Below are 27,766 nucleotides of genomic sequence, written 5' to 3'. Positions count from 1 at the left end.
CAGTCCACAGGGACAACAGTAGGAAGTAATATCATGCTGACACTGTGACTGCTCCTGACAGTCAATTAGTCTAACCTTGTTTCAAAAGCAAGATGCCTTTTTCAGCATGAGGCAAGTATATATAACACTTCCCAATCATGCAGGTAATATGCCTCCAAAGTAGTATATCAAATACACACAAGTTGCAATTTTTATAATGTACAATTAATTGTTGGGAAAAGTATAAACTTCCCAAATTAAATACAGTAAATTCTCTTCAGCTGCACAAACGTTTTAAATAATCTTTTATTAGAAAAAAAGTACAGTGCAGAAGTCAACCAAGAAATCCAACTTTTTGACGTTTCTTTCCTAAACTTTCTTCTTTCTCCAAAGCGGTTTGTAAAGATATATGCAATGCATTTCCAACTCGGTTTCCTGTCTGAGAGGGGGAGTTTAGGAAAGAAGGGGAGCGTAATAGGTGGGAGAGGGAGGGGGCAGAGAGAGATAGAGGGGTGGGGGGGGAAAAGGGTGAAGAGGGAGAGCAGGGGGAAACAAAGCACAAGGAAAGATTAACTTAAATATAACCTAGATTAATAAAAAAAAGTTAAGAGTGATTTTCCATCTTGGCATTGAAAGTTCCATAGCCTATTTGAAAACCCACTTCCTTAGTCCTTCGACACAATTATAAATCTCACATTACAGGATGTTGACTCATCGGTCAAGTTAAGTCAACAGAGAAATATCAAGAAAGAGAAATTCCATTAGAGACTGTGCACAGAATCCCTCAAGCTCAACCTCTTTAACCTCAATGAGGCTCCTTTTCCCCGTGATTTCTCTAACCCCACCACCAACTGCATGGTCTCACCACAAGCACAAACCTCCACCATTAAACAGATCAAATTTTCTGTAATATCACTTGATAGTGCTTTACCCTCAAGTATTGTTCAAGCAATAACCTAATGCAGCTTTTGTACAATAGCATTTTGTTAGTAATAGTTCCAATATCCAATATTCAAATAGAGTGTAGGAGGGTTTAATTCACATCGTAGCATCTTAATAGAGTAGAATGATGGGAATCTGTAATCTCCACTTCTCAGTTGCTTTCACTCCATTAAAAGCATGCATTTACTTCACAGTTCAAACACACTAGCAGTCTGGATTAGGAAGCTTAAAATTATTAATTTGGAGCGGGGGTCAGGGGGGAGGTCTTTTTAAACTGTGCAGGTGATTATTATTTCAACAGTGAAAACATTGAGTTGGACAGCTATATTAATTTGTAAATTATGTCGGAAACCAAATTATGTTGGCAACTTGATGAGAGTATCCAAATCAAAGTGACACTGAAAAGAATGAACATTCTGGACACAAGAACTGGCAAACTGAGCTTACAAGTTAAAACAAAAAAACAACTGGATGTCTTCAGCTGCTAGGTGGAATGGCAATTCCACCATTACCACTATGAACATTGTAAGCAGAGGCAGCAGAATGCATGCTCTATTTGTACACCATCATGGAGATCAGAGCTGAAAATGTGTTGCTGGAAAAGCGCAGCAGGTCAGGCAGCATCCAAGGAACAGGAAATTCGACGTTTCAGGCATAAGCCCTTCATCAGGAATGAGGAAAGTGTGTCCAGCTGGCTAAGGTAAAAGGTAGGGAGGAGGGACTTGGGGGAGGGCCGATGGAGATGTGATAGGTGGAAGGAGTCTCAGCCTGCTCCTGCCCCACTGAACTCATCTCTGCATACCTCGACGTGGTCCTGTCCCCCTTAGTCCAAGAACTCCCCACCTACGTTCGGGACACCAACCACGCCCTCCACCTCCTCCATGATTTTCGCTTCCCTGGTCCCCAACGCCTTATCTTCACGATGGACATCCAGTCCCTGTACACCTCCATCCCCCATCACGAAGGACTCAAAGCCCTCCGCTTCTTCCTTTCCCGCCGTACCAACCAGTACCCTTCCACTGACACCCTCCATTGACTGACTGAACTGGTCCTCACCCTGAGCAACTTCTCTTTCCAATCCTCCCACTTCCTCCAAACTAAAGGAGTTGCCGTGGACACCCGCATGGGCCCCAGCTATGCCTGTCTCTTCGTAGGATATGTGGAACAGTCCATCTTCTGCAACTACACTGGCACCACCCCCCACCTTTTCCTCTGCTACATTGATGACTGTATCTGTGCTGCCTCGTGCTACCACGAGGAGGTTGAACAGTTCATCCATTTTACCAACACCTTCCACCCCGACCGTCTCAGACTCCTCCCTCCCCTTCCTAGACCTTTCCATTTCTATCTCGAGCGACCGAATCAACACAGACATCTACTATAAACTGACTGATTCCCACAGCTACCTGGACTACACCTCCTCCCACCCTGCCCCCTGTAAAAACTCCATCCCATATTCCCAATTCCTTCGTCTCCACTGCACCTGCTCCCAGGAGGACCAGTTCCAATACCGTACAGCCCAGATGGCCTCCTTCTTCAAGGACCGCAGATTCCCCCCAGACGTGATCGACGATGCCCTCCACCGCATCTCCTCCACTTCCCGCTCCTCCGCCCTTGAGCCCCGCCCCTCCAACCGCCACCAGGACAGAACCCCACTGGTTCTCACCTACCACCCCACCAACCTGCATATACAGCGTATCATCCGCCGTCATTTCCGCCACCTCCAAACGGACCCCACCACCAGGGATATATTTCCCTCCCCTCCCCTATCAGTGTTCCAAAAGGACCACTCCCTCCGTGACTCCCTCGTCAGGTCCACACCCCCCACCAACCCAACCTCCACTCCCGGCATCTTCCCCTGCAACCGGAAGAAATGCAAAACTTGCGCCCACACCTCCTCCCTTACTTCTCTCCAAGGCCCCAAGGGATCCGCCACAAATTCACCTGCACCTCCACACACATCAGCTATTGCATCCGCTGCACCCGATGTGGCCACCTCTATATTGGGGAGACAGGCCGCCTACTTGCGGAACGTTTCAGAGAACACCTCTGGGACACCTGGACCAACCAACCCAACCACCCCGTGGCTCAACACTTTTAACTCCCCTCCCACTCCACCGAGGACATGCAGGTCCTTGGACTCCTCCATCGCCAGACCATAACAACACGACGATTGGAGGAAGAGCACCTCATCTTCCGCTTGGGAACCCTCCAACCACAAGGGATGAACTCAGATTTCTCTAGTTTCCTCATTTCCCCTCCCCCCCACCTTGTCTCAGTCGAATCCCTCAAACTCAGCACCGCCTTCCTAACCTGCAATCTTCTTCCTGACCTCTCCGCCCCCCCACCCCACTCCGGCCTATCACCCTCACCTTGACCTCCTTCCACCTATCACATCTCCATCGCCCTCCCCCAAGTCCCTCCTCCCTACCTTTTATCTTAGCCTGCTGGACACACTTTCCTCATTCCTGATGAAGGGCTTATGCCCGAAACGTCGAATTTCCTGTTCCTTGGATGCTGCCTGACCTGCTGCGCTTTTCCAGCAACACATTTTCAGCTCTGATCTCCAGCATCTGCAGTCCTCACTTTCTCCTTGAACCATCATGACCAATGCTGTTACTCAATCAGTGACAGAAACAAAAGGCTGCCCTGCATTGCTAACAGTTACTGCACATGAGCAGCACATTGTGATTCACTTTTCACCCACCATGTTAGATTTGAGATTTGTCGAAGAGAAACAGGTAAACATTTGAAACACTAACTGGGGAGGATGGGAGCACAGGGGGAGGGCTCAGTTCAGTGGAAGAAGCAATAGCAGAAATAATTACATTCGACCCTCTACAACACCCATAGATAGTCTTCCTCTGACAATGGATTTTGGCTGGAGCTGCACATTTCCATCAGTCAGCCCGTTCAAGTGTGAAGACCATCATTGAGCTGGTGTTCCATGATCCACACTGGGTCAAAAAGAACCATCAAATGTGAGTGAACTACTTTCACAGAGAAGGGAGAGGGAGGGGTATGTGCAGACATTTCTACCTGTAATATACTTGCACACCACGTAGCAAATAATTGAGCTATCCCGATGGTCAACCAAATCACCCTTTCATATAGGAGATGACAATTGGTGATATAGTGGAAGCCAATAGGAGTGATGTTGTTCGCCTTTATGCTCAAACAAAGCTTAATTAACTGCCAACAATCAAACTGCACAGCAGGATTTTGATTGCAATGTCAAAGCCCAAAACAAAAAACAACAGGATGAAAGTAAAGGCGACTGACCCCAAACCCAAGCATTTAATTAACGCCTTGATTCATACCTCTAACATTTCAAAGATACTTTCTGGATCCAAACTGCCTCCTCCAACTTTCCTGAAGCAAGTGCTGGTCCCTTTGCTGGTGACAGAAACCAACAGGCTGGCCATGCAGCACGCTTCCTCCTGCGAAGTGGCATCAACTACATGCCTGTGTCCGATCTATGGAAAGCAAGCAACATCAGCGATAGGTTTAACGCAATATGGAGTGGCTGCCCCCTCTAGCTGGAGAGTCTAAAAGAAAGGGTCACAACCTCAGGTTAAGTGGGTGGCTGTTGTGGACAAAGATGAAGAGAAAGGTCTTCACTCACAGGATTGTGCATCTTGGGAATTCTATAGCTCAGAGGGTTCCAGTTGCTCAGTTAATGAATAGGCTTGGGTAGTAAGGTAGTCAGGGTTTGGAAGCCATGATCTTATTGAATAACGAAGCAGGCTACGTGGTCTATCCCTGTTGCTATCTCTGATGACCTAATGCAATTTGGCAAGTACCGTGGATAATGACCTCCAGTGGGAACACCGACTGAAATTTGGGGCTGACAGTTCCGATGCAGCAATGACTATCTGGTACTTCAGTGCTGACAGCTGAACGTTTCAAGAAACCTGGGCCTCTTCCCTGCTGTCATACTGAGTAGTATCTCTCACTTTAATGCACAACACAATCAATACAGATGATTTGTTCTGTAAATATTATGCTGTGTATCAAACTATGTCAGCAGAAAACATGGCAATCTCTTAACACAAAATATTTTGACAAAAATACTAGGAAACATACTTCCGATTAGGGCAAGACCGTTTCGATGCAGCCTTTTCTGGGTAAAGGAATTTTAGAACTTAAATCTTCCTAAGTGTCTTCAGCACTGAAAATTAAATGCTGGCATGGAAATGTCTTTGGTCAACAAGTGTTGCTAAGTGAAGCAGTGTTAGTAAAGTGTAAAGCTGGGTTCTGAGTGGTTTTTCATGTGTGTGACACAGGCTTGAAAATGTTCCTAATGTTTCCTGATACTAATGGGCAGGCACACTTATATCACCTCTGTTCATAGAGGTCGCATTCTACGTAACAGATACACTGTGCAATGGTCTTTAATCAACTTGTAATTGGATTGGTTTTGGCAGAGGCCTGATAAAAACAACAAGGGGTTAATAACAAAGTGACAGATCAACTCAACATTGCAGCTGACATTAATCTCACTGAAAGATGGAACAAGCACATCTGCTCATTCAATTTTCACACAACTGTTATGGTGCAGTAAGTGGCCATTCAGCCCAGCATGCCTGCATGATTCTTTTCCCTCATCCCAATTTCCAGCTTTTGCCCCATATCTGTGCACACCATTTCTATCCAAATAATCATCCAATACCCTCTTGAACACCTCAATTGATTCCTTCTTGTGGTACTTACCTGCACGCCTTTATGTTGTCTTGTATTACCTGACCATTCAAAGGCTTTTAAATAGACAGAAGACCATTCACTTCCATTCTCAAAATCTTTCAAACAAATCCTCATTAATTATCCTCATCATTTACCTTTTTAAAGGTAGAATTTTGTTTTGAAAAAAGCTATAGGAACTAGTGGAAATCAGTCCCTACACAATACCTTCCACAGAGCACCTAGGTTTAAAAAAAACTGCTATCCGTTGAATGAGTAATCTTTTGAAAAGTCTATTTTTAAATCAAATGTTTCTTTAGAAGTTGGTTGTAATACAGTTTTAATTACATAGCTTAAACATGAAGATAATAGCTGTATTTCAATACCAATTTTATATGCAATCAGTAAGAGGTCATTTATGTAAAAAGGTTTTGTGCAAGGTATTTGTACATAGAAGTAGGTTTATCTTACTTTGCTTAAAGTGACTATGCAAGGTACATTTTCCACATTGAGTCGAATGCAGTCATATGGATCATCAGAGAGCTCAATTTCCTTGGCACCCTCATCATCTTCGAGCACTCGGACTTTTGGAATTCTTGAAAAGATGGAGAAAATAAAATGAAAATGGTTACATTGCACTTTATCTCCTCTTTGTAAAGAAGTGGTCTTTCAGCCAACTTCTTTGCACGAGTACCTACAGGAGTTATTTTATAAAATGATAAACAGTAGAAAATTGAGAGATTTTGGAGCACACACAAATATAACATGTTTGTCTGAGATCAAAGAAAGTGAGATTTAAACCAGCTGGCTCAGGAAGCACTACCAACATGTAACCAGGAGCCCGGAATCCAGGGGGAATGGTTATTGGGTTTCCATATGGACGTTCATTACTCTAGCATTTCAGCAAATTATCTCAAAGCTTTCAGAGAAAGACAAAGCTACAAATTCATCCACAGCAGCTCTTAAGCACAATATCGATGAAGTTCTGGAGACATTTCTAACTACAAGTATTTAATTCCAAGCCATCCAACAGGCTGGATATTTAACACTGTTAATTCATTAACAATCTTGAAATCTAATCCTAAGTGAATGCCACTGGTTCAGAGTGATGTTAAGTCTTGTAAGCTTATAGTCAGCAAGTTGATGCTGCATTTCTGAGGCCACGCCTGAACTGTTTTTGCAATCCAAGAAAGTACAAATAAGTAGCAACTGACACTTTAAAGTTTGACGGCTGCTATTTTAAGTGTTGCCAGTTCATAAACACAGCTATATCAGAGAAAATGTGCTAAACACACAAGGAAGGAAAGTACAGTGGGTCATCTTGAGAAGGTAAATCGGAGAGAGAGTAAACAACCAACCCCTTGGCTTATGAGTCGAGTTTTTACGATTTGGTATAAAAAGATTAATCAATTCGGTCAGTGGTCAGGATTGATAGTGCAAATGTTAATATAATCCCACCTGCTTATGTGACACCATTATCTTGTAGGCATAAACAGAGCGACAACCTGGACATGGGATTAAGGATTGGTATGCTGCCCTTGATGAATGTTCTTACATAGTTAATGATTCTGGTGCTCATGCAGTATCACAGAAGTATGATGCACCAAATGGTCATTCAGCCCAGTATCTGCAGCAGCTCTTTGAATGAGTGTAACGACTCAATGCTATTTGTCTGCCTTAAACCCATAACGCTGAATATTGATCCTATATAAATAATCATCCTGAATGCCTCAATTGAACCTAGCTCAACCACACCACCAGACAGCATGACCCAGACCCTAACTGCTTGTTGGAGGATCATAGAGATGTACAGCATAGAAACACTCCCTTCAGCCCAACTCGTCTATGATGAACCAGACATCCTAAATTAATCTAGTCCCATTTGCCAGCATTTAGCCCATACCCTTTGTGTGAAAATGTTTTCTTCCTACATTACATTTGCATCTTTTGTAAATTATAGCTGTGCCCTCTCGTTGTTGATGCTTTTATGTAAGGGAACAGTTTCTCCCTGTCTACTCTGTCCAACCCACTCATGGCTTTTCTTTCCAATGAAATAAGTCCCAACATCCCCAGTCCAACTTTATAAGATTCTTACACATCTCTTCTTCACTCTCTCCAATGCACCATTCACATCTTTCCTAAAGCAAAAACCCTCAGTGCTTTATGCCCCCAAAAGGCTGAAGATAACCATATGCATGATCATATCCTACATGTTATTAAAAGGGGCATAGCATACATTCCAAAAATACAACAAAATTCACACAGTCCATTCAGTGCAAGTGGTACTATATTTAATAATAACTGGTGATCTATATTACTTTTGGTAGTGCCCCTGAGACATATCTTTCCTCCATTTTTTTTCTGCTGCTGCACAGGCCTATGAACAGCTGTGTGGCCTAGAAGCTTAAAGGGAATGTTGCCCAGGACATAAAACACACGAATCCAATTCTTACCTAGTATTATGAAGTGCTGCTTTGACTGCTAGAGAGATTGCATCAAAAAGGTTTCCACCACACTCCAACAACTGAAAAACAGACAACTTCAAGTTAACAAAAGTTGTGTATTATGGCCAAGCCTTTTCAAAATGTACTCTTAGGAAGGTTGTGTAAAACACATAGCCAGATTGTAAAGAAGGGGCAGAGGGGAGAGAACAGGTCTCATTGAGAATATTGTCCTTTGTTGGGGAAACACATGAAAAACATGCAAAAAAAGTTACTGCATTGCACAAATTAATCAAAAGCAGGACAGAACAGAGATTAGGAAAAATGCATACAGCACAACCATAGCTGTCAATGAATTGAATTGGACAAACGGTGAATGCACACTAGAATGCCCAAGCTTTGTAGCTATAATAGCTAGCCACACTAACCATATGAATGTTTTGATCATGCACAAAACATCATTTACTTGTCATTAATCCATAAACCACTGCAGAAATAAAGACTATACTTTCACATACATTTATGGAACAAAACGTTAAAATGATCAAACAAAAAGATGCAAGAACAAAGACCAAAATTTTCAGACTAAAACGATTGCTCTCCAAATTCTGTACTCTACAGGGAAAAAAAATTGTCTCGTAGTACATTTTAATATATAAAAACTTGGAAATTTGACACAATTTTGCATGCCCAAAAAATGTTTCTAATTCACATATGCACTACTATACGTGAATCACTGTCATTAAGTTCAGCCCAATGATGGGGTGTACGGATTCTGAACATCTCATCCTGAGATAAGCATCTAATTCTTACCATTCTCCTCTTTTTACATTATCGAGTGGGAAATAAGTATCGCTGGCTAGGCCGGTATTTCTTGCCAATTCCTAATTGTCCTTGAAAGGTGCTGGTAGACCAGATTCCTGAATTGCTGCAGAGTTTTGGATGTGGATATACCCACAATGCTGTTACAGAGGGAGTTCCAGTGATGTTGACAGAATGGTGGTATAGTTCCAAGTCTGGATGACATAAGGCCTAGAGGGGAACTTTCAGGTGGTGTTCCCATGCATCTGATGCCTTTAATCTTCTAAATGGTTTGGTCACAGTTTTGCAGGGTGCTATCTAAGCAGCCTTGATAAGTTGTAGAAGGCATACTCTGTTGCTGCTGGGTGTCATAGTGGAGGAAGTGAGTTGATAAGGAAGGAGATGAATTGCAGATTAAACAGACTGCTTTGTTTTGGATGGGGTTAAGTTTCTTAAGTGTTGCTGGAGGCACCCATGCAGGCATACAGACAGTATACCATCACACTCCTCATGTGGCTTGCCAATGGAAAATGGCTTTGGGAGTCAGGAGGTGAGCTATATGAGGCAGCAATCCTAGCCTCTGACCTACTCTGGTGGCCATAGAATTTACAGGACAGTTTTAGTTTTTGATCAATAGTAACTCTCAGCATGTTAATGGTCAGGCTTTGTCCAGACGTTATGGAAATAACCCACATGTTTTAAAGATGTTGACATTTGTCAACAACTTTTTATCCTTTTATTCGATATTCCTACAGAAAATTAATGTTACTGTTTGGACATGACAACTTGATGGTTAGAATAGTGGTATGTACGTTATATGCAGAATCGATTCACTGACTGGGTGTCCATGGTTCTTTGGGAGAAAGTGTTTTTTTTCCCCTGGGGTAGAAACATTTAGCTGAAATTGCTAAATTGTTTTGGTAGCATCAGTCACCATGGGAACACACAGATTGACCCAGGGAGTCAGGGCTGGCAGTAAATCATTCCCATTCTTCTTCAGCTTTCTTGCTGAATCCATTGTGTTTGACCAAGTCAGGCAATTTGGTGCATGGGCTGTGTGGCTGCTTTGAGGCAGGACTTTGATCAAATGCGCCCAAGTCGAAATCTTGCATCATGCCAGCTATCATTCAACAGCTGTGCCATACTTTCCCAGAGTGTGCAGCAATCGGACAGTCTAATTTCAGTGCTGTCTCACTTTGCATGACAGATGTCACCCCGTTAAAATAAACCAGTTCTAATTTTAAAAAAAGCCAAGGTCAATATCAAACTCTTCAACTCCTGGCAAGCCGAATTATAGTGTTCCTTTCCTGCATTAAACTACGGTCTTTAAATCCCAAATCTGACATTACATAAACATATCGGTTTTAATTTTTCTAAATTTATGACTCCAACTTTCTGCTTTCTGAAGAAAACCTACCAGTACATCTACATACAGGATCCAGCAGTGTTCTCTGGGAGTAATGCACAGTGTCTTCAACTCCAAGGTACTGGTGTTATCAAACACTCTGTACAGGGTGTTGGCGATTTCTGTGCCCAGATCTTCTCCTCCTCGCCCTTCAAACTCAGGGGTTGCATTGGCAGAGCTAGTGAGCAAAATCATATTTAAAATAACTCAATAATATTGTGTTCAGATATGATGAAAATACTGCATTCTGATTTATCTACCTCTTTGAATTCAAATAGGTAGAGAAACATTCCAGCTGATCCCAGCCCTCATTTCAGTCTCACATATTAAATGAAATCAATCAACATTAGAAAGCACTCCACTATCACCATCTAGTGGATTATTCATAGAAGTACAATTCACATACATGCATGTTCAGTGCACTATGTAATGTAATGATTTGGAGGTGCTGGTGTTGAACTGGTGTGCAAAGTTAAAAATCACACACCACGTATAGTCCAACAGGTTTATTTGGAATCACTAGCTTTCAGAGCGTTGTTTCCTCATCAGGTGGTTGTTAAGTCCATTAATCGCTTGCTAACAACTTAGAGCTATATAATACGGTGCTCTGTAGGAATATTTGAGACTGTTGCACATACAAGGGCCAAAAGATTGGTTGTAGAGGTAAAAAAGGTAATGGTGGTATGGTGGTAATGTCACTGGACTAGTAAACCATAGGCTCAGATGATTGGTCTGGGGACATAGGTTCAAATCCCATCACAGGAACTGGCGAGATTCAAATTCAGTTAATAACCTTGGCTCCGATCATGACAGTAATCAATAGTTCTAGAGACCCACCTGGCTTGTTAATATCCTTTAGGAACGAGTATATGTTAGGCTCACCTGATCCATACATGTGATTCCAGCCCCGCAGTAAGGTGATTGACTCTTGGCTGTCCTTTGAAATGGCCTTGCAAACCACAGTTTAGGGACAATCATAATCCAATTGTGACTGGTCTATATCCTAAAAAGTACGTTTTTAAATGACATTTAAAAAAAATAGGAAAGATAGGTAAGGTAAGAATTGGGCTTGGGACTCAGGCCCCAAATTTAAGGCATGAACATCAACAGCAGGGCAATTAAAACTGATGATACTTCAGAGGCCTAATTTTAGGTGTACAGTTATCTCAGAATGGGGAACTGAGGACATTACAGAGATAGGATGGGGCAAGGCGATTAAGGTAAGGGGCAGCAAATTTAAAATATAGGAGTTGAGGAGAAACTACTTCTCCCAGAGGGTTGTGAATCGGTGGAATTTGCTATCCCAAACTGTGGTGGATCCTGGGACAGTGAGTAAATTTAAGGAGGAGTTAGACAATTTTAATTTGCAATGGATTGAACAAATATGGAGTGAAGGCAGGAAAATGGGGGTGATTGAATGGCGGAGCAGATTCAATGGGCTGAATGGCCTAATTCTGCTCCTATATCAAATGAACGTATAAGGCAATGGATGAATTCAAAAACAGGATGAGAATTTTAAAAGTAAACTATTGTTTAGCCAAGAGCCAATAGGCTTAATATGCAGAGAGATGACGGGAAAGGGGACTTGATGAGACTTGGGAACGAGCAGGTTTTATTTTAGCCACAAGTTCACAGATGGTGAGAGATGGGAGGCCTATCAGGCCTGTATTCAAATTGTCACGTCCAGAGGTACAGAGATGAGGAATTTTTTTTTATGCCTGTCATGATCTTCACATCTTTTCAAACAGATCCTTATTAATTAAGTGGATTAATGTGGAGCTCGCCTTGAGGTCTGTCATTTGACAAGCATCTTACCAGTCCACAAAGAATTCCAAAAAGCCTTCGTATGGTCTCTCCAGTTTAGGTGTGCCCATTTCAGCTTTAACACCTACGAGAATATCTGTGTGACCCTGTGAAAAAGTAAATACCACAATACGTTTTCTACTTCTCTAACAAAGAACTTTGAACAGTACAGTAACACGAAGCATTTCCCTCAGTCTTTTAACAATTAAACCAATGTGACTAACATGCATATTGCTCAATTCAACCCACTCCAGTTAACCTTGCTATTGTATGTGCCAGCATCAATACTGGTGGTGGACTGAAGGAACATCGTACCCAATATCTTTAATTGTCTTAAGTGCATCGCTGGCACTGACATCTCCAGTGTGACTACCATGCATGCTAGAATACATTTTAGTTACATTGGGTTATAGATGGTACAAACCCGTCCCTGATTTACAAAGGCAAGACCGAAAGCATGCTAGATAGCTCTTTCCAAAAATAAACCCTCCAGCGCTAGTCCTAGAGGTTGGCAGCCTTCCCAATCCTGAAATGGTTAAAAGCAGTGTTCTCTTTCATCCTGAAATAAACTTGAAGCCATCTTTAAAAATGGCTTATTTCCATCACTACAGCATTCCTTGACCCCCAAATTTCGCCTCAATCCACTGATATCAAAATGCCACTTTTGCCAATTGGTAGCTTAGCTGGCAACTCTGATTCAGAATGTCAAAGATTGGTTTCAAGAAAACTGAAAGCCAGACACTCTGAGACTCTACACTAACTCCCCTCTTAAAGTTAGCATTCATTTCCTAATACTCCAAACCTCCTTGATTGTGATGGGATTCTGGTTGATGAGCTCTGCCTAACAGTTTGGGAATTATTGCAGCTACTTACCTGATCTACCTTCACACAGACATTCTGGAAAGGTAAGAAAGGTACCAGCCTTGACAGATAACTTGTGCTATCTATTTTCCAATAACACTCACATTTCTAAACAAATCTTGCCTATTACAGTGTCTTTGAAACTTTGAAATGCAGTGACTAATGAATAAACCAGTACAAAACGTGAATCTGAGCAAGCTCAGAATGGCATTCCCAGCACAAACCCAATCGGCTGAATGGTCTGTTCAAGTGAAGCATCATTTTAATGTTTCACCCTGGCCCAGCTTAAAAAAGCTACTCTCCAAAGCAATGAATTGCATCAAAGCTCAGAGCATTGCTGACCAAGTAAACTCAGAATGCGAAGTGGATGTTGGTAACAGACTATGGTTGGCACATTCAGCAACAGCCTGGCAGAACTGGACCCATTCCAACATCACATGTTTCGTGATGCAGAGGGAACATCTTGGCTGCCTTTTCTTAAAGGAACAATTATATCAAGCGCCTGCATGTGATGTTGGATAAACAATAGATACAGAAGCATATTCATTATGTTGACAGGCTTTTCAACTTGGTGCCTTGCAGATTTCCAAACTTCAAGTTTTATCAATATCTTGTGAAACAAAATTACTCAGAACATAAATGAAGCTTGCAACAGCATTAGACACGATAAATACTTTAATTCTAACATCGAAAGCATAACAGCAGATTTCTGAAATTGGATAAACGCCTTTGAATCAGCCCAGTCTCTTCCTCTGAAGAATGTGGACCTTGGAAATTGTGGTGCTTTTTTCTCTTGCATCTGATGGCAACCGACAAGCCTCAATACTTCCTTCATTCTTGCTCTCAAAAAGTAATAGTTACGTTGAAAATCATAAATCTACAGCATAAGACACAGCCAAATTCGAATTTTGCTCATAGCAAGATAAGGACTCGCAAGACATACTTACTCCAGATTGAGCTGTTGTTTGAAGCTGGAATGCAGGAAAGTTACTCTAAGTAGCACCAGGTTAGATCTAGCTTCACTATTGTGCCTGAATAAAGGAACCATTTTAATTGGCTACATTCAGGGTGGCATTGTGACTGCCCAGAAAACACTGGTCACTTTAATTATATTTTACTATGATTTCCTTCAGCTTCCAGTTAAAGACAACAGTTGTTGTCAGGTGTGAACATGCAGGTTACTGCACTCATACAAGGAACAATAGGACTGAGAATATGTGTAGGGTATGAGCAGGTAGGGAAAGAGTTAAGTTTTGGGTTTTGTGAAGCAAATGGTTCAGCTAAGCATGACTCAGATCAAATAAGAACTTGCAGTTAACAATGGGGTGCTGGAGGCAAGGGTCATGGGTTAACAAGGTGGAAAAGTATTCATTATGTAGAGCCATTTAACATTATTGGAAGAATTCAGTATGTAAGGTCAGTTTAATAAGGTGAAAAGTATTCATTATGTGAAGCCAGTTAAGGTTAAGAACATTCATTGTGTAACAGCAGATGGCTTAATCTTTACTATTGACACTCGCTGATTAGAACGGCAATCCAATCAATACGTACTTTGCCTTATCTGGATGTTTCTCCCTGTAAAATGACTCTATAATTCATTAAGGAACTACTGTTTGAGTGAAGACTGAGAACTCATGTCTCTGTGCACATGGGTGAACATTCTCTCTCCCTCCAGGGCCTGGAATAAAGATGAAGGAGGTAAAACTATACTGTGGCTCTGAGCGTTTTGCTTCAACTGAGGGGGGAAAACAGGACAACTGTACCATATGGCAAATTGGTCTGCAACACAGAAGAATTTGTGTCACATCATCCTTCTGGCTCCTTCAACATAGAATCACCCAATGGTTGCAGAGTAGGAGGTCGTCATTTGACTCCCTACTTGCACCAACTCTTCAAACAAGTGAAATTACATTGTGCCAATATCTCGATTCTTTTAACATATTCTCTGAAAACTGCAATAAGAGGTAAGATGTGGTGTTATATGATTTCTGTGCTGGAGGGAATCTGCATCATTGCTCACCACACCACTTTGAAGGCCAAACTAAGTCACCTCTCTGTTTCAGTGGTCCAATATGATAACTTTCATACAACAGGGAAAGGTTTCAATGGGATATCTGGCTGATTATCTATTGAAAAGCTACCCGAGCTGCCAAATAGAGAAATGAGGTGCCTCCTTCAGTGGTTCGCAGCAGGCAGTGTTCCACCATCTGTGTATTGTGTACTATTAATGAGAAAACATTGCTTCCTCTGATGATACAAGCAATTGGAGACAATTCACTAGCATGAAAAATGTGCCTAGACCATTCTGCCACCAGAATCTAATTTCCACAACAGTAATCGTCTAAAAAAAAACCTTATTGATCGTCCAAGTGTATTTCAGCAAAGTCCTGCTTGAATAAGAAGTTGATGATGATATCTCTATTAGCTTTTCATCTTGGGAAAGGAACTAGCATTCATGATTCTCACAGGAACAGAAGTAGGCCATTCAGCCCTCAAACCTGCTTCATTATTCAATGAAATTATGGCAGATCTGTGACAAACTCTATATATCTGTCAGTATCTACTGTCTCTTCAATGCACACATTTTGGCCTGTCAAACAGAGCTGCTGTTAATCTTAGCCTGCCAATCCTCTAGAAATGCCAACTGTTTTAATTTGAAAGTATGTTGGGATAAACAGTGGGCAAACTGATTATCTCCACATTTTCAACTCACCACCAATTCACAGATTTGCTGGAAAGTTTCCTCTGGCCCAGATTTCTTTTGGCACAGTCTCTGAAGCAAGCCAAGAGTCAGATTTTCATCTTTCACAGTTAAGAGGCAAGTGACCATGAGGTCAAGGGAACCCACTGGGAAGACATGACAGTTCAGATGAGGATTATAAGAGACAGGATTTATAAACATCCAGAAAAGAATAAGTTGATTAGGGATAGTCAACACAGTTTTGTGAAGGGAAAGTCGCACCTCACAAAACTTACTGAGTTCTTTGAGGTGACCAAAGAGGTGGATGAGTATAAAGCGGTTGACATGGTGTATATGAATTTCAGTAAAGCATTTGAGAAGGTATGATACACTATTGTAGAAAATATGAAGGCATGGGATTGAGCATGATTTAGTGGTTTGGATCAGAAACTGTAAGAAGACAAAGGGTGGTGGTTGTTGGAAAATGCTCATCCTGGAGACCAATTACTAGTGGAGTACTGCAAGGATCTGTTATGGAGCCACTGCTGTTTGTCATTTTTATAAGTGACCTGGATGACAGTGTAAAAGGATGGGTTAGTAAATTTATGAAAGACACTAAAGTCGGTGGAGTTGTGGGAAGTGTGGAAGGATGTTGTAGGTTACAGAGGGACATAGATAAGCTGCAGAGCTGGGCTGAGTGGTGACAAATGGGAGTTTAATGCAGAAATGTGTGATTCACTTTGGAAGGAGCAACAGGAAGAGAGTACCAGGCTAATGGTAAGATTCTTGGTAGTGTAGATGAGCAGAGAGATCTGTGTCCATGGGCACAGATCTCCAAAAGCTGCCACCCAGGTTGATTGGGTTGTTAAGAAGGCATACAGTGTATTAGCTTTTATGGGTAGAGGGATTGAATTTCGGAGCCATGAGGTCAAGCTGCAGCAGTATAAAACTCTGGCACGGCTGCACTTGGACTACCACGTACAGTTCTGGTTGCCGCACTATAGGAAGAATATGGAAGCACTGAAAACGACGCAGAGGAGATTTAACAGAATGTTGCCTGATATGGAGGGAAGGTCTTATGAGGGAAGGCTGAGGGACTTGAAATAGAAGATGATCAGAAGATTAAATAGGGTGGACAGTGACAGCCTTTTTCCTTGGATGGCTCGCACTAGGAGACATAACTTTAAATTGAGGGATGATAGCTATGGGACAGATATCAAAAGTAGGTTCTATACTCAAAGAGTAGTAAGGGTGTGGAATGCCCTGTCTGCAACAGTAGCAGACTTGCCAACTTTAAGGGCATTTAACTGGTCATTGGATAAACATATGGATGATAATGGAATAGTGTAGGTTTGCAACATAGAGGGCTGTAGGGCCTGTATTGCGCTGTGATGTTCTAAGTGATACTTTTCTTTAATGAACATACACACTGGCGTGAGTTTGAAACATCCAGGTGACAATCCTGTCTCTTCCAAAGAATCACAGTTAATGTTCAAATCAAGTATTGTGATAAATTTTTCAATTTAGAATAAAGGCAGCACTGCTTAGGACTTACAATTTTCACTCTAGCAGATCCACTTGTGTTTGACACAACATCTGTTTCTACCTCAGTGTGTCTATAATCTTCACACCCACGACCGTCAATTCGTAGATCATCCTGAAGAATGGAGATTGGAGAAAGTCACTTAAGACATCAGTCCCCAACTGCAGAAAATCACATTATAGAAATTATATACATATATGTAATATATTGCAGAAACAAAAGGGACAATGCTTCTATAAAGAGATAGGATCAGAAGTAGACCATAAAGCTAGTTGAGTCTGTTCCAGAATTCAATGTGATCATAACTGATCTTGGGGTTCAACTCCACTTTGCCACGTGCCCCAAAACCTTCAAACAAAAGCAAAATGTTGCAGATGAAATCTGAAATCAGAAATACAAACAGACAATATTGGAGGAACTCAGCAGATCAGGCAGTATCTGTGGAGAAAGAAACAAGAGTTAATTCAATTCTGAAACCGAATCTTTTGATAAGCAACAGTAACTGTCCAAAAACTCTGGGAAAGAGAATTTAGAAGGTTTACCACCCTTTGACTAAAGAATTTTTTTATCTTGGTCCTAAAAGATAGAGCCTTTATCCTGAGACTGTGCCTGTGCTGGAGATTGTCCAATCAATGGAAACAACCACTCAGCCTCCACCCAAAATGCATCTTTAGAATCTTACACATTTCATGAGATAACCTCCGGTTCTTCTAAACTTCAGAGAATGCAGATCTAATTTCATCAGATTCTCATCATAGTCAAACCTATCACTCCAGGGATTACGGTGGCACAGTGGTTAGCACTGCTGCCTCACAGCGCCTGAGACCCGGGTTCAATTCCCGACTCAGGCGACTGACTGTGTGGAGTTTGCACGTTCTCCCCGTATCTGCATGGGTTTCCTCCGGGTGCTCCGGTTTCCTCCCACAGTCCAAAGATGTGCGGGTCAGGTGAATTGGCCATGCTAAATTGCCCGTAGTGTTAGGTAGGGGTAAATGTTGGGGTATGGGCGGGTCGGTGTGGACTTGTTGGGCCGAAGGGCCTGTTTCCACACTAAGTCTAATCTAATTTAACAAACCTGAACTTTACAGAGACTTTGCAGAGACTAAAATTGCACACTCAGGTCCTACTTGAGATCACCATGAAGATCCAACCTTCTCAAGGTCTCCTCTCGCCTAATGCAGGGTAACACTCAGTATCAGGTAGGAGACAGGTCTGCGGAGGTTGCAGATCAGAGTTGAGTGTGTGGTGCTGGAAAAGCACAACAGGTTAGGCAGCATCCGAGGAGCAGGAAAATCAAAGTTTCAAGCCAGAGTCCTTCCACATCCCTTCCTGAAGGGCTCCAGCCCGAAATGCCAACTTTCCCGCTCGTCAGATGCTGCCTAACTTGCTGTGCTTTTCCAAACTCTCAACATTTAAACCACTCTCCGTTGTCTCTCTCTCTGATAAGACAGCAACTCCAGGGTCCTCTGGTACTATGTTGACTTTACCGTTGTAATGTTAAAGGATTAAGTTGTACTCTCTCCCTGGACGCTAACGCAATGTTAAAGGGTTAAACTGTACTATCTTTTTCCAGATGCAGAACACTTTGGAAGTGGGTGGGGACGACATTCATGCAGAAATGTGGATGACTCACTTCTTCTGGCCAGTCATTTTCTACTACTCTACTGCTTTATCAAATTAAACTCTCATTCAATCCCTTCCATTCAAAAATGCTTTCATAGCCATCCCCCAGCCAATCAAATTTGATCATCCCCCAATAATGAAGCATTTCACATCTCCATTGTCTGGGGAAGCAGCAGAGCCAGAAGCAGTTTACAGGGTCGCCCCGACGTTAGAACATATCACACCTACACTGTCTTGGGGAATCATGGAATCAGGAAATTGTTTGCATAAACGAGTCGGCCTTCCGGCCTTTTGAGCCTGCTCCACCATGTGGTCCCAAACTCCAAATTATCTATATAAATTGTAAATAATTGTGGTCCCAACAGCAATCCCTTAGACATACCACTGGTCACTGATTGCCAGCCAGAATAGCACTCATTTATCCCCACTCTTTGCTTCCAGTCAGTCAACCTATCCACGCTAATATTCTACCCCTAACATCATGCATTCTTATATTATGCAGTAGCCCCATGTGCGGCACCTTGTCAAGGGCCTTTTGGAAGTCTAGGTACACCGTATCCACTGAGTCCCCATTATCCACCTTGTTTGAAATGTCGTCATAGAATTCCAAATGATGTGTGAAGCACGACCTGCCCTTCATGAACTCATGCTGCTTCTATACAATAGGACAATTTCTTTTGAGATGTTCTGCTATTTCTTCCTTGATAACAGACTCAAGCATCTTCCACACTGGTTAAACTCACTGGTGCATAATTCCCCATCTTTTGTCTACTTCCCTTTTTCAACAGTGGTGTCACATTCGCTATATTCCAACCTGCTGGGACTGCCCCAGGGTTCAGGGAATTTTGGAAAATTACTGCCAGTGAACCTGCTATTTCTCCTGCCATCTCTTTTAGTACCCTGGGATGTATTCCATCCAGGCCAGGAGACTTATCTATTCTTAAATCTATTAGCTTACCCAACACTAGCTCTTCCATAACAATTGTTTCCAGGGGGTCCTCATCTACCTTAATCTCTTTGTCACTTACTGGCATGTTATTAATATCCTCCACTGTGAAGACTGATGGAAAGTGCCTGTTCAATTCCTCAGCCATTTCATCATATCCCACAACTGTCCCTTCTCATCACCTAAAGGACCAACATTTACTTTAGCCACTCTTCTTCGTCTTACATATTTATAGAAACTTTTGCTGTCTATCTCTATATTCTTAGTTTTTTTTCTCATGCTCTATCTTACTTTCCTTTATATCTCATTTTGTAGCTTTCTGTTGACCTTTAAAGTTTTCCCAATCTTCTACATTCCTGCTGTTTTTGGCCACTTTGTATGCCTTCTCTTTTACTTTGATAGCCTGCCTTATTTCCTTCGACATCCATGGCAGATTACTGCTCCTCTTACAGTCCTTCCTTCCTACTGGAAATGTCTAGATGTAGGCTTGCTCGCTGAGTCGAAGTGGGGTCCTTTCTTATCTGTATGTTAGGATACTAGTGAGAGACAGTCATGTTGTTTTGTGGCTAGTTGGTGTTCATGTATCCTGGTGGCTAGTTTTCTGCCTGTTTGTCCAGATGCATACAAATAAGGAAGGACACCACTTTGACAGGCACAACACATTTATCCTCGGAGAGGCCAAACAAAGACACACACGAGAATTCCTAGAAGTATGGCATTCCAACCGGAACGCTATCAACAAACACATCAAGTTAGACTCCATCTACCATCCCCTGAGAAAAGGAACAGGAAGTGACTTCACCACAGGAAATAACATCACCAACCCAAAGAACCCAAACATATAAATAGAAAACAGGAATTTTCAGCATTGCTTTGCCTGAGGCCCACTGAAGAGGTTACCTAGTAGGGTAACGAAATGTCAGGAAATTTCAGCTCAGCGAGCAAACCTGCAGCCAAAACCTCACCCTGAGCTACAAATCTTCTCAAAACTTGTCATGTTAAATGTCTCTCCAAAGTCCTTAAGATAGCTTATCCTGTCTCCTTCTCAGCAACCAACATTTGCATAAACTAATCTATTTCATTTTACCTCTATAGCAAGTTTACTTTCAGATTCTACTTTTTCCTTTCTCATTATCTTTTTAATAGGCCTTTGGTACTTTCCAAAGCACATCTAATTGTCAGACATATTAAGTTTTGGGAATAACTTCCGGACTGAGCCTTGGATGGATCATCCTTGTTTAATTCTGGACTTTCAACAGAATGCATTGTTGTTGAATATTGTGGATTGTTTCTTCAAATGTTTCCTAGTTGGCAAAAGTGAAGACTGCAGATGCTGGAAATCAGAGTCTAGATTAGAGTGGTGCTGGAAAAGACAGCCGGTCAGGCAGCATCCAAAGAGCAGGAAAATCGACGTTTTGGGCAAAAGCCCTCATCAGGACTGAAGGCAGGGAGCCACCAGGCTGGAGAGTTAAATGAGAGGAGGAGTGGGGCTGGGGGGAAGGTAGCAAAGAGTACAATAGGTGGATAGGGGTGGGGATGGAGGTGATAGGTCAGAGAAGAGGGTGGAACAGATAGCTGGGAAGGGAGATTGGCAGGTGGGACAGGTCAGGAGGTTGGTGCTGAGCTGAAAGGTTGGATCTGGGGTGAGGTGGGGGAATGGGGAAATGAGGGAACTGGTGAAGTCCACATTGATGCCCTGGGGTTGAAGTGTTCTGAGGCAGAAGATGAGGCGTTCTTCCTCCAGGCGTCAAGTGGTGAGGGAGCGGCGGTGAAGGAGGCCCAGGACTTGAATGTCCTTGGCAGATTGTGTGTTTTTGTGTGTGTGGGGAGGGGTTGAAATGTTGGGCTACAGGGCAGTGTAGTTGATTGGTGCGGGTGTCCCAGAGATGTTCCCTAAAGGGCTCTTTAATCTTAATCAATTCTCTCTCCCTCCTGCACTGACGTCACCATGTGCTTCCTTTGTCTGTTCTTCTCCCTTTTAAGAGAAAGTGAGGACTGCAGATACTGGAGATCAGAGCTGAAAATGTGTTGCTGGAAATGCGCAGTGGGTCAGGCAGCATCCAAGGAGAAAGAGAATCGACGCTTCGGGCATGAGCCCTTCTTCAGGAATTCCTAAAGAAGGGTTCATGCCCGAAACGTCGATTCTCCTTCTCCTTGGATGCTGCCTGATCTGCTGCGCTTTTCCAGCAACACGTTTTCTTCTCCCTTTTAAAACTAGTGTTCTTTTGACTTTTTTTCCCAAAGTCCCAAAACAATGCAACAGCTGCTCCTGGAATTAGAGGAAATTACCTCCAGCACCTAAAATACCTCAAATAAAAGGAGCAGCTGTTACAGACAGAAATTTTTCCCGTCGTCCATTTTATTTGGTCTGCACATTTCCCAACAGGGGATCAGGTCAGGCAGGGACAAGGTAGGACTAATAAATTAAACTGCATTTATTTCAATACAAGCGCCTAACGGGGAAGGTGAATGAACTCAGGGCATGGTTAGGAACATGGGACTGGTATCAAGCAATTACAAAAACATGGCTCAGGGATGGGCAGGACTGGCGGCTTAATGTTCCAGGAGACAAATGCTACAGGAAGGATAGAAACAGAGGCAAAAGAGGAGGGGGTGTGGCATTTTTGATAAAGGATAGCATTAGAGCTTTGCTGAGGGAGGATATTCCTGGAAACACACCCAGGGAAGTTATTTGGGATTGTATTATAGACCCCCTAACAGTCAGAAGGAAATTGAGAAACAAACTTGTAAGGAGATCTCAGCTATCTGTAAGAGTAATAGGGTGGTTATGATAGGGGATTTTAACTTTCCAAACATAGACTGGGACTGCCATTGTGTTAAGGGTTTAGATGGAGAGGAATTTGTTAAGTGTGGACAAGACAATTTTCTGATTCAGTATGTGGATGTACCTACTAGAGAAGGTGCAAAATATTAACTACTCTTAGGAAATAAGGCAGGGGAGGTGACTGAGGTGTCAGTGGGGGAGCACTTTGGGGCCAGCGACCATAATTCTATTAGATTTAAAATAGTGATGAAAAAGGATAGACCAGATCTAAAAGTTGAAGTTCTAAATTGGAGAAAGGCCAATTTTGACAGTATTAGGCAAGAACTTTCAAAAGCTGATTGGGGGCAGATGTTCACAAGTCAAGGGACGGCTGGAAAATAAGAAGCCTTCAGAAATAAGATAACAAGAATCCAGAGAAAGTATATTCCTGTCAGGGTGAAAGCAAAGGCTGTTAGGTATTGGGAATGCTGGATGACTAAAGAAATTGAGGGTTTGGTTAAGAAAAAGAAGGAAACGCACGATAGGTCGTGTGAGTCCTTAGAAGAGTCTAAAGGCAATAGGAGTATAGTTAAGAAGGAAATCAGGAGGGCAAAAGGGGGACATGAGATAGCTTTGGCAATTAGAATTAAGGAGAATCCAAAGGGTTTTTACAAGTACGTTAAGGACAAAAGGGTAACTAGGGAGGGAATAGGGCCGCTCAAAGATCAGCCTTTGGGTGCAGCCACAGGAGATGGGGAAGATACTAAACGAGTATTTTGCATCAGTATTTACTGTGGTAAAGGATATGGAAGATATAGAATGTAGGGAAATAGATGGTGACACCTTGCAAAATGTCTATATTACAAAAGAGGAAGTGCTGGATGTCTTGAAACACAAAGGTGGATAAATCCCCAGGACTCTGTGGGAAGCCAGAGATGTGATTGCTGGGCCTCTTGTTGAGATATTTGTATCATCGATAGTCACAGGTGAAGTGCCGGAAGACTGGAGGTTGGCTAATGTGGTGCCACTGTTTAAGAAGGATGATAAAGACAAGCTAGGGAACTATAGACCAGTGAACCTGACATCAGTGGTGGGCAAGTTGTTGGAGGGAAAGTTGTTGGAGGGAATCCTGAGGGACAGGATATACATGTATTTGGAAAGACAAGGACTGATAAAGACAAGGATAGTCAACATGGCTTTGTATGTGGGAAATCATGTCTCACAAACTTGATTGAGTTTTTTGAAGAAGTAACAAAGAGGATTGATGAGGGCAGAGATGTGATCTTTATGGACTTCAGTAAGGCGTTCAACACTGTTCCCCATGGGAGACTGACTAGCAAGGTTAGATCTCATGGAATACACGGAGAACTGGCTATTTGGATACAGAACTGGCTCAAAGATAGAAGACAGAGGGTGGTGGTGGAGGGTTGTTTTTCAGACTGGAGGCCTGTGACCAGTGGAGTGCCACAAGGATCGGTGCTGGGTCTTCTACTTTTTGTCATTTACATAAATGATTTGGATACGAGCATAAGAGGTACAGTTAGTAAGTTAGCAGATGACACCAAAATTGGAGGTGGAGTGGATAGCGAAGAGGGTTACCTCAGATTACAACAGGATCTGGACCAGATGGGCCAATAGGCTGAGAAGTGGCAGATGGAGTTTAATTCAGATAAATGCAAGGTGCTGCATTTTGGGAAAGCAAATCTGAGCAGGACTTATACATAATGGTAAGGTCTGAGGGACTGTTGTTGAACAAAGAGACCTTAGAGTGCAGGTTCATAGCTCCTTGAAAATGGAGTCGCAGTTAGTTAGGATAGTGAAGAAGGTGTTTGGTATGCTTTCCTTTATTGGTCAGAGTATTGAGTATAGGAGTCGGAAGGTCATGTTGCAGATGTACAGGAAATCGGTTAGGCCACTGTTGGAATATTGCGTGCAATTCTGGTCTCCTTCCTATCGGAAAGATGTTGTGAAACTTGAAAGGATTCAGAAAAGAGTTACAAGGATGTTGCCAGGTTTGGAGGATTTGAGCTATAGGGAGAGACTGAACAGGCAGCACGGTGGCACAGTGGTTAGCACTGCTGCCTCACAGCGCCTGAGACCCGGGTTCAATTCCCGACTCAGACGACTGACTGTGTGGAGTTTACACGTTCTCCCCGTGTCTGCGTGGGTTTCCTCCGGGTGCTCTGGTTTCCTCCCACAGTCCAAAGATGTGCGGGTCAGGTGAATTGGCCATGCTAAATTGCCCGTAGTGTTAGGTAAGGGGTAAATGTAGGGGTATGGGTGGGTTGCGCTTCGGCGGGTCGGTGTGGACTTGTTGGGCCGAAGGGCCTGTTTCCACACTGTAAGTAATCTAATCTAATGGAGGCTGGGGCTGTTTTCCCTGGAGCATCAGAGGCTGAGGGGTGACCTTATAGAGGTTTACAAAATCATGAGGGGCATGGGGTGGGGGAATCCAGAACTAGAGGGCATAGGCTTAGGGTGAGAGGGGAAAGATATAAAAGAGCTGCAAATGTGTTGCTGGTCAAAGCACAGCAGGCCAGGCAGCATCTCAGGAATAGAGAATTCGACGTTTCGAGCATAAGCCCTTCATCAGGAATAAGAGAGAGAGAGCCAAGCAGGCTAAGATAAAAGGTAGGGAGGAGGGACTAGGGGGAAGGGCGATGGAGGAGGGATAGGTGGAAGGAGGTCAAGGTGAGGGTGATAGGCCGGAGTGGGGTGGGGGCGGAGAGGTCAGGAAGAGGATTGCAGGTTAGGAGGGCGGTGCTGAGTTGAGGGAACCGACTGAGACAAGGTGGGGGGAGGGGAAATGAGGAAGCTGGAGAAATCTGAATTCATACCTTGTGGTTGGAGGGTTCCCAGGCGGAAGATGAGGCGCTCCTCCTCCAGCCGTCGTGTAGTTGTGTTCTGCCGGTGGAGGAGTCCAAGGACCTGCATGTCCTCGGTGGAGTGGGAGGGAGACTTAAAGTGTTGAGCCACGGGGTGATTGGGTTGGTTGGTTCGGGCGGCCCGGAGGTGTTCTCTGAAGCGTTCCGCAAGTAAGCGGCCTGTCTCACCAATATAGAGGAGGCCACATCGGGTGCAGCGGATGCAATAGATGATGTGTGTGGAGGTACAGGTGAACTTGTGGCGGATATGGAAGGATCCCTTGGGGCCTTGGAGGGAAGTGAGTGTGGAGGTGTGGGCGCAAGTTTTACATTTCCTGCGGTTGCAGGGGAAGGTGCCGGGGGTGGAGGTTGGGTTGGTGGGGGGTGTGGATCTGACGAGGGAGTCACGAAGGGAGTGGTCCTTGCGGAACGCTGATAGGGGAGGGGAGGGAAATATATCCTTGGTGGTGGGGTCCGTTTGGAGGTGGCGGAAATGGCGGCGGATGATACGTTGTATGCGGAGGTTGGTGGGGTGGTAGGTGAGAACCAGTGGGGTTCTGTCTTGGTGGCGGTTGGAGGAGCGGGGCTCAAGGGCGGAGGAGCGGGAAGTGGAGGAGATGCGGTGGAGGGCATCGTCGATCACGTCTGGGGGGAATCTGCGGTCCTTGAAGGAGGAGGCCATCTGGGCTATGCGGTGTTGGAATTGGTCCTCCTGGGAGCAGATGCGGCGGAAACGAAGGAATTGGGAATATGGGATGGCGTTTTTACAGGGGGCAGGGTGGGAGGAGGTGTAGTCCAGGTAGCTGTGGGAGTCAGTTGGTTTATAATAGATGTCTGTGTTGAGTCGGTCGCCCGAGATAGAAATGGAAAGGTCTAGGAAGGGGAGGGAGGAGTCTGAGACAGTCCAGGTGAATTTCAGGTAGGGATGGAAGGTGTTAGTAAAGTTGATGAACTGTTCAACCTCCTCGTGGGAGCACGAGGCAGCGCCGATACAGTCATCGATGTAGCGGAGGAAAAGGTGGGGGGTGGTGCCAGTGTAGTTGCGGAAGATGGACTGTTCCACATATCCTACAAAGAGGCAGGCATAGCTGGGGCCCATGCGGGTGCCCATGGCAACTCCTTTAGTTTGGAGGAAGTGGGAGGATTGAAAAGAGACCTATGAGGCAACATTTTCACACAGAGGGTGGTACGTGTATGGAATGAGCTGCCAGAGGATGAGGTGGAGCCTGGTACAATTGCAACATTTAAGAGGCATTTGGATGGGTATATGAATAGGAAGAGTTTGGAGGGATATGGGCCGGGTGCTGGCAGGTGGGACTAGACTGGGTTGGGATATCTGGCCAGCATGGACAGGTTGGACCAAAGGGTCTGTCTCCATGCTGTACATCTCTATGACTCAAATTCTCCCCTCATACCTGTGCCATTGCCTTAACGTTGGAGATTGTTGTTTGCATCACTTTCAAATTTAACCCTGAATTCAAAGGTTTTGTGAACACTGTTTTGCAGAGAACGTTTGACCACGACATTACTAAGTAAGCCTGCTTCATTACACAATAGCCGAGAACGCAGTGCTGGATAAAGCACAGCGGCTCTGGCAGCAGGAGCTTCTCGGTGCCGCCTCCTACCTGTACTCCATGCATCACATACACCTTCTCCGCCTCGCTCAGCACCACGGTCGCCATCTTACACCCGCGTCATCACCACGCGACCCGCATGCGCCGACACCACTCCCGCGTCGGCCGGCCGACCAACCGTCACTCCCCCCCTCAACCAACGGAATTTTATTTTAAAACTCGGGCGGATTGGCGTCAACCCAACTCTGCCGGGGACTGCGGTGAAATCTGAATTAGAACGCCGCCCGATGTGACGACGGCGACGCTGTTATTGTTGTTCACCAGGCGGTTGGTGACCGTATTTTGTGACGTTGGGTCGCACCGGACGCCTACGTCAGTTCCGGATTCTCGCCCCGCAGAATTGGAGGGTCCATTTCCGTTTCCGGTTTTCCTCAGCCGCCCCTCTGTTGAGCGTCCACGGTAACGGGTGGCTCCGTTTCCCGAGGGGTAGCTGGCGGCGGCGGCGGCGTGGATGAGGAGAGCCGCACCGAGCCCCTGGTGTGTGTGTGTGTCTCCACGGGGATCGGCTGGAGTTTCCTCCCCTCCCCCTCCCCACCCCTTCCCTATCTCTGGGGAGGCCGGGCCTTCCTCTCGGTGCTCATGAAGCCTGAGGCTCGGGCTGGCGGCGGCTCCTCCCCAGTGTCTGCCTGAGGGGTCCTGCCTGCTGTGTGTGTGTGTGGGGAGGGGGAACAGGGGAGGAAGGATCCGCCCAAGGGGGTTTTTTAACGGGTGAGTGTCTCTCCTCACGTTCAAACCCTTCACTTTTCCATCAGCTCCCATCTCCGTCCCCCTGAGCTCACCCTCTCCTAGATATTCTTGGT

General features: G+C 44.1%; 2 protein-coding genes across 6 annotated transcripts in view; one reads left to right on the top strand and one right to left on the bottom strand.

The window, feature by feature from the left end:
* Positions 1-276: 276 nt before the first annotated feature.
* Positions 277-27,262, bottom strand: exosc7 (exosome component 7). 2 transcript variants are annotated; one of them, XM_060850301.1, is made up of 8 exons: positions 26,958-27,262; positions 17,148-17,249; positions 12,064-12,158; positions 10,261-10,426; positions 8,055-8,125; positions 6,073-6,196; positions 4,242-4,397; positions 277-418 (listed from the first exon to the last, which is right to left on the bottom strand). In XM_060850301.1, the coding sequence occupies exons 1-8, from the start codon at positions 27,012-27,014 to the stop codon at positions 314-316; spliced, it is 876 nt and encodes a 291-aa protein (XP_060706284.1). In that variant the 5' UTR covers positions 27,015-27,262; the 3' UTR covers positions 277-313. The 2 variants fall into 2 exon arrangements, with proteins under 2 accessions (XP_060706284.1, XP_060706285.1); XM_060850302.1 differs by having other exon boundaries at positions 281-414.
* LOC132832356 (palmitoyltransferase ZDHHC3) overlaps positions 27,250-27,766 on the top strand; it is a 34,429-nt gene continuing 33,912 nt past the window's right edge. The window contains exon 1 of one of the 4 annotated variants that reach the window (XM_060850298.1): positions 27,250-27,443. The gene's annotated coding sequence lies outside the window, so the exon portion shown is untranslated. Of the gene's footprint in view, positions 27,675-27,766 lie in introns of all 4 variants that reach the window. The other 3 variants (XM_060850297.1, XM_060850300.1, XM_060850299.1) reach the window with 3 other exon arrangements.

This window comes from Hemiscyllium ocellatum, chromosome 34 (genome assembly GCF_020745735.1).
Source record: "Hemiscyllium ocellatum isolate sHemOce1 chromosome 34, sHemOce1.pat.X.cur, whole genome shotgun sequence".
Lineage (NCBI taxonomy): Eukaryota > Metazoa > Chordata > Chondrichthyes > Orectolobiformes > Hemiscylliidae > Hemiscyllium > Hemiscyllium ocellatum.
The sequence above is the reverse complement of the archived record's forward strand: the minus strand, read 5'-3'. Positions and strand labels throughout refer to the sequence as shown.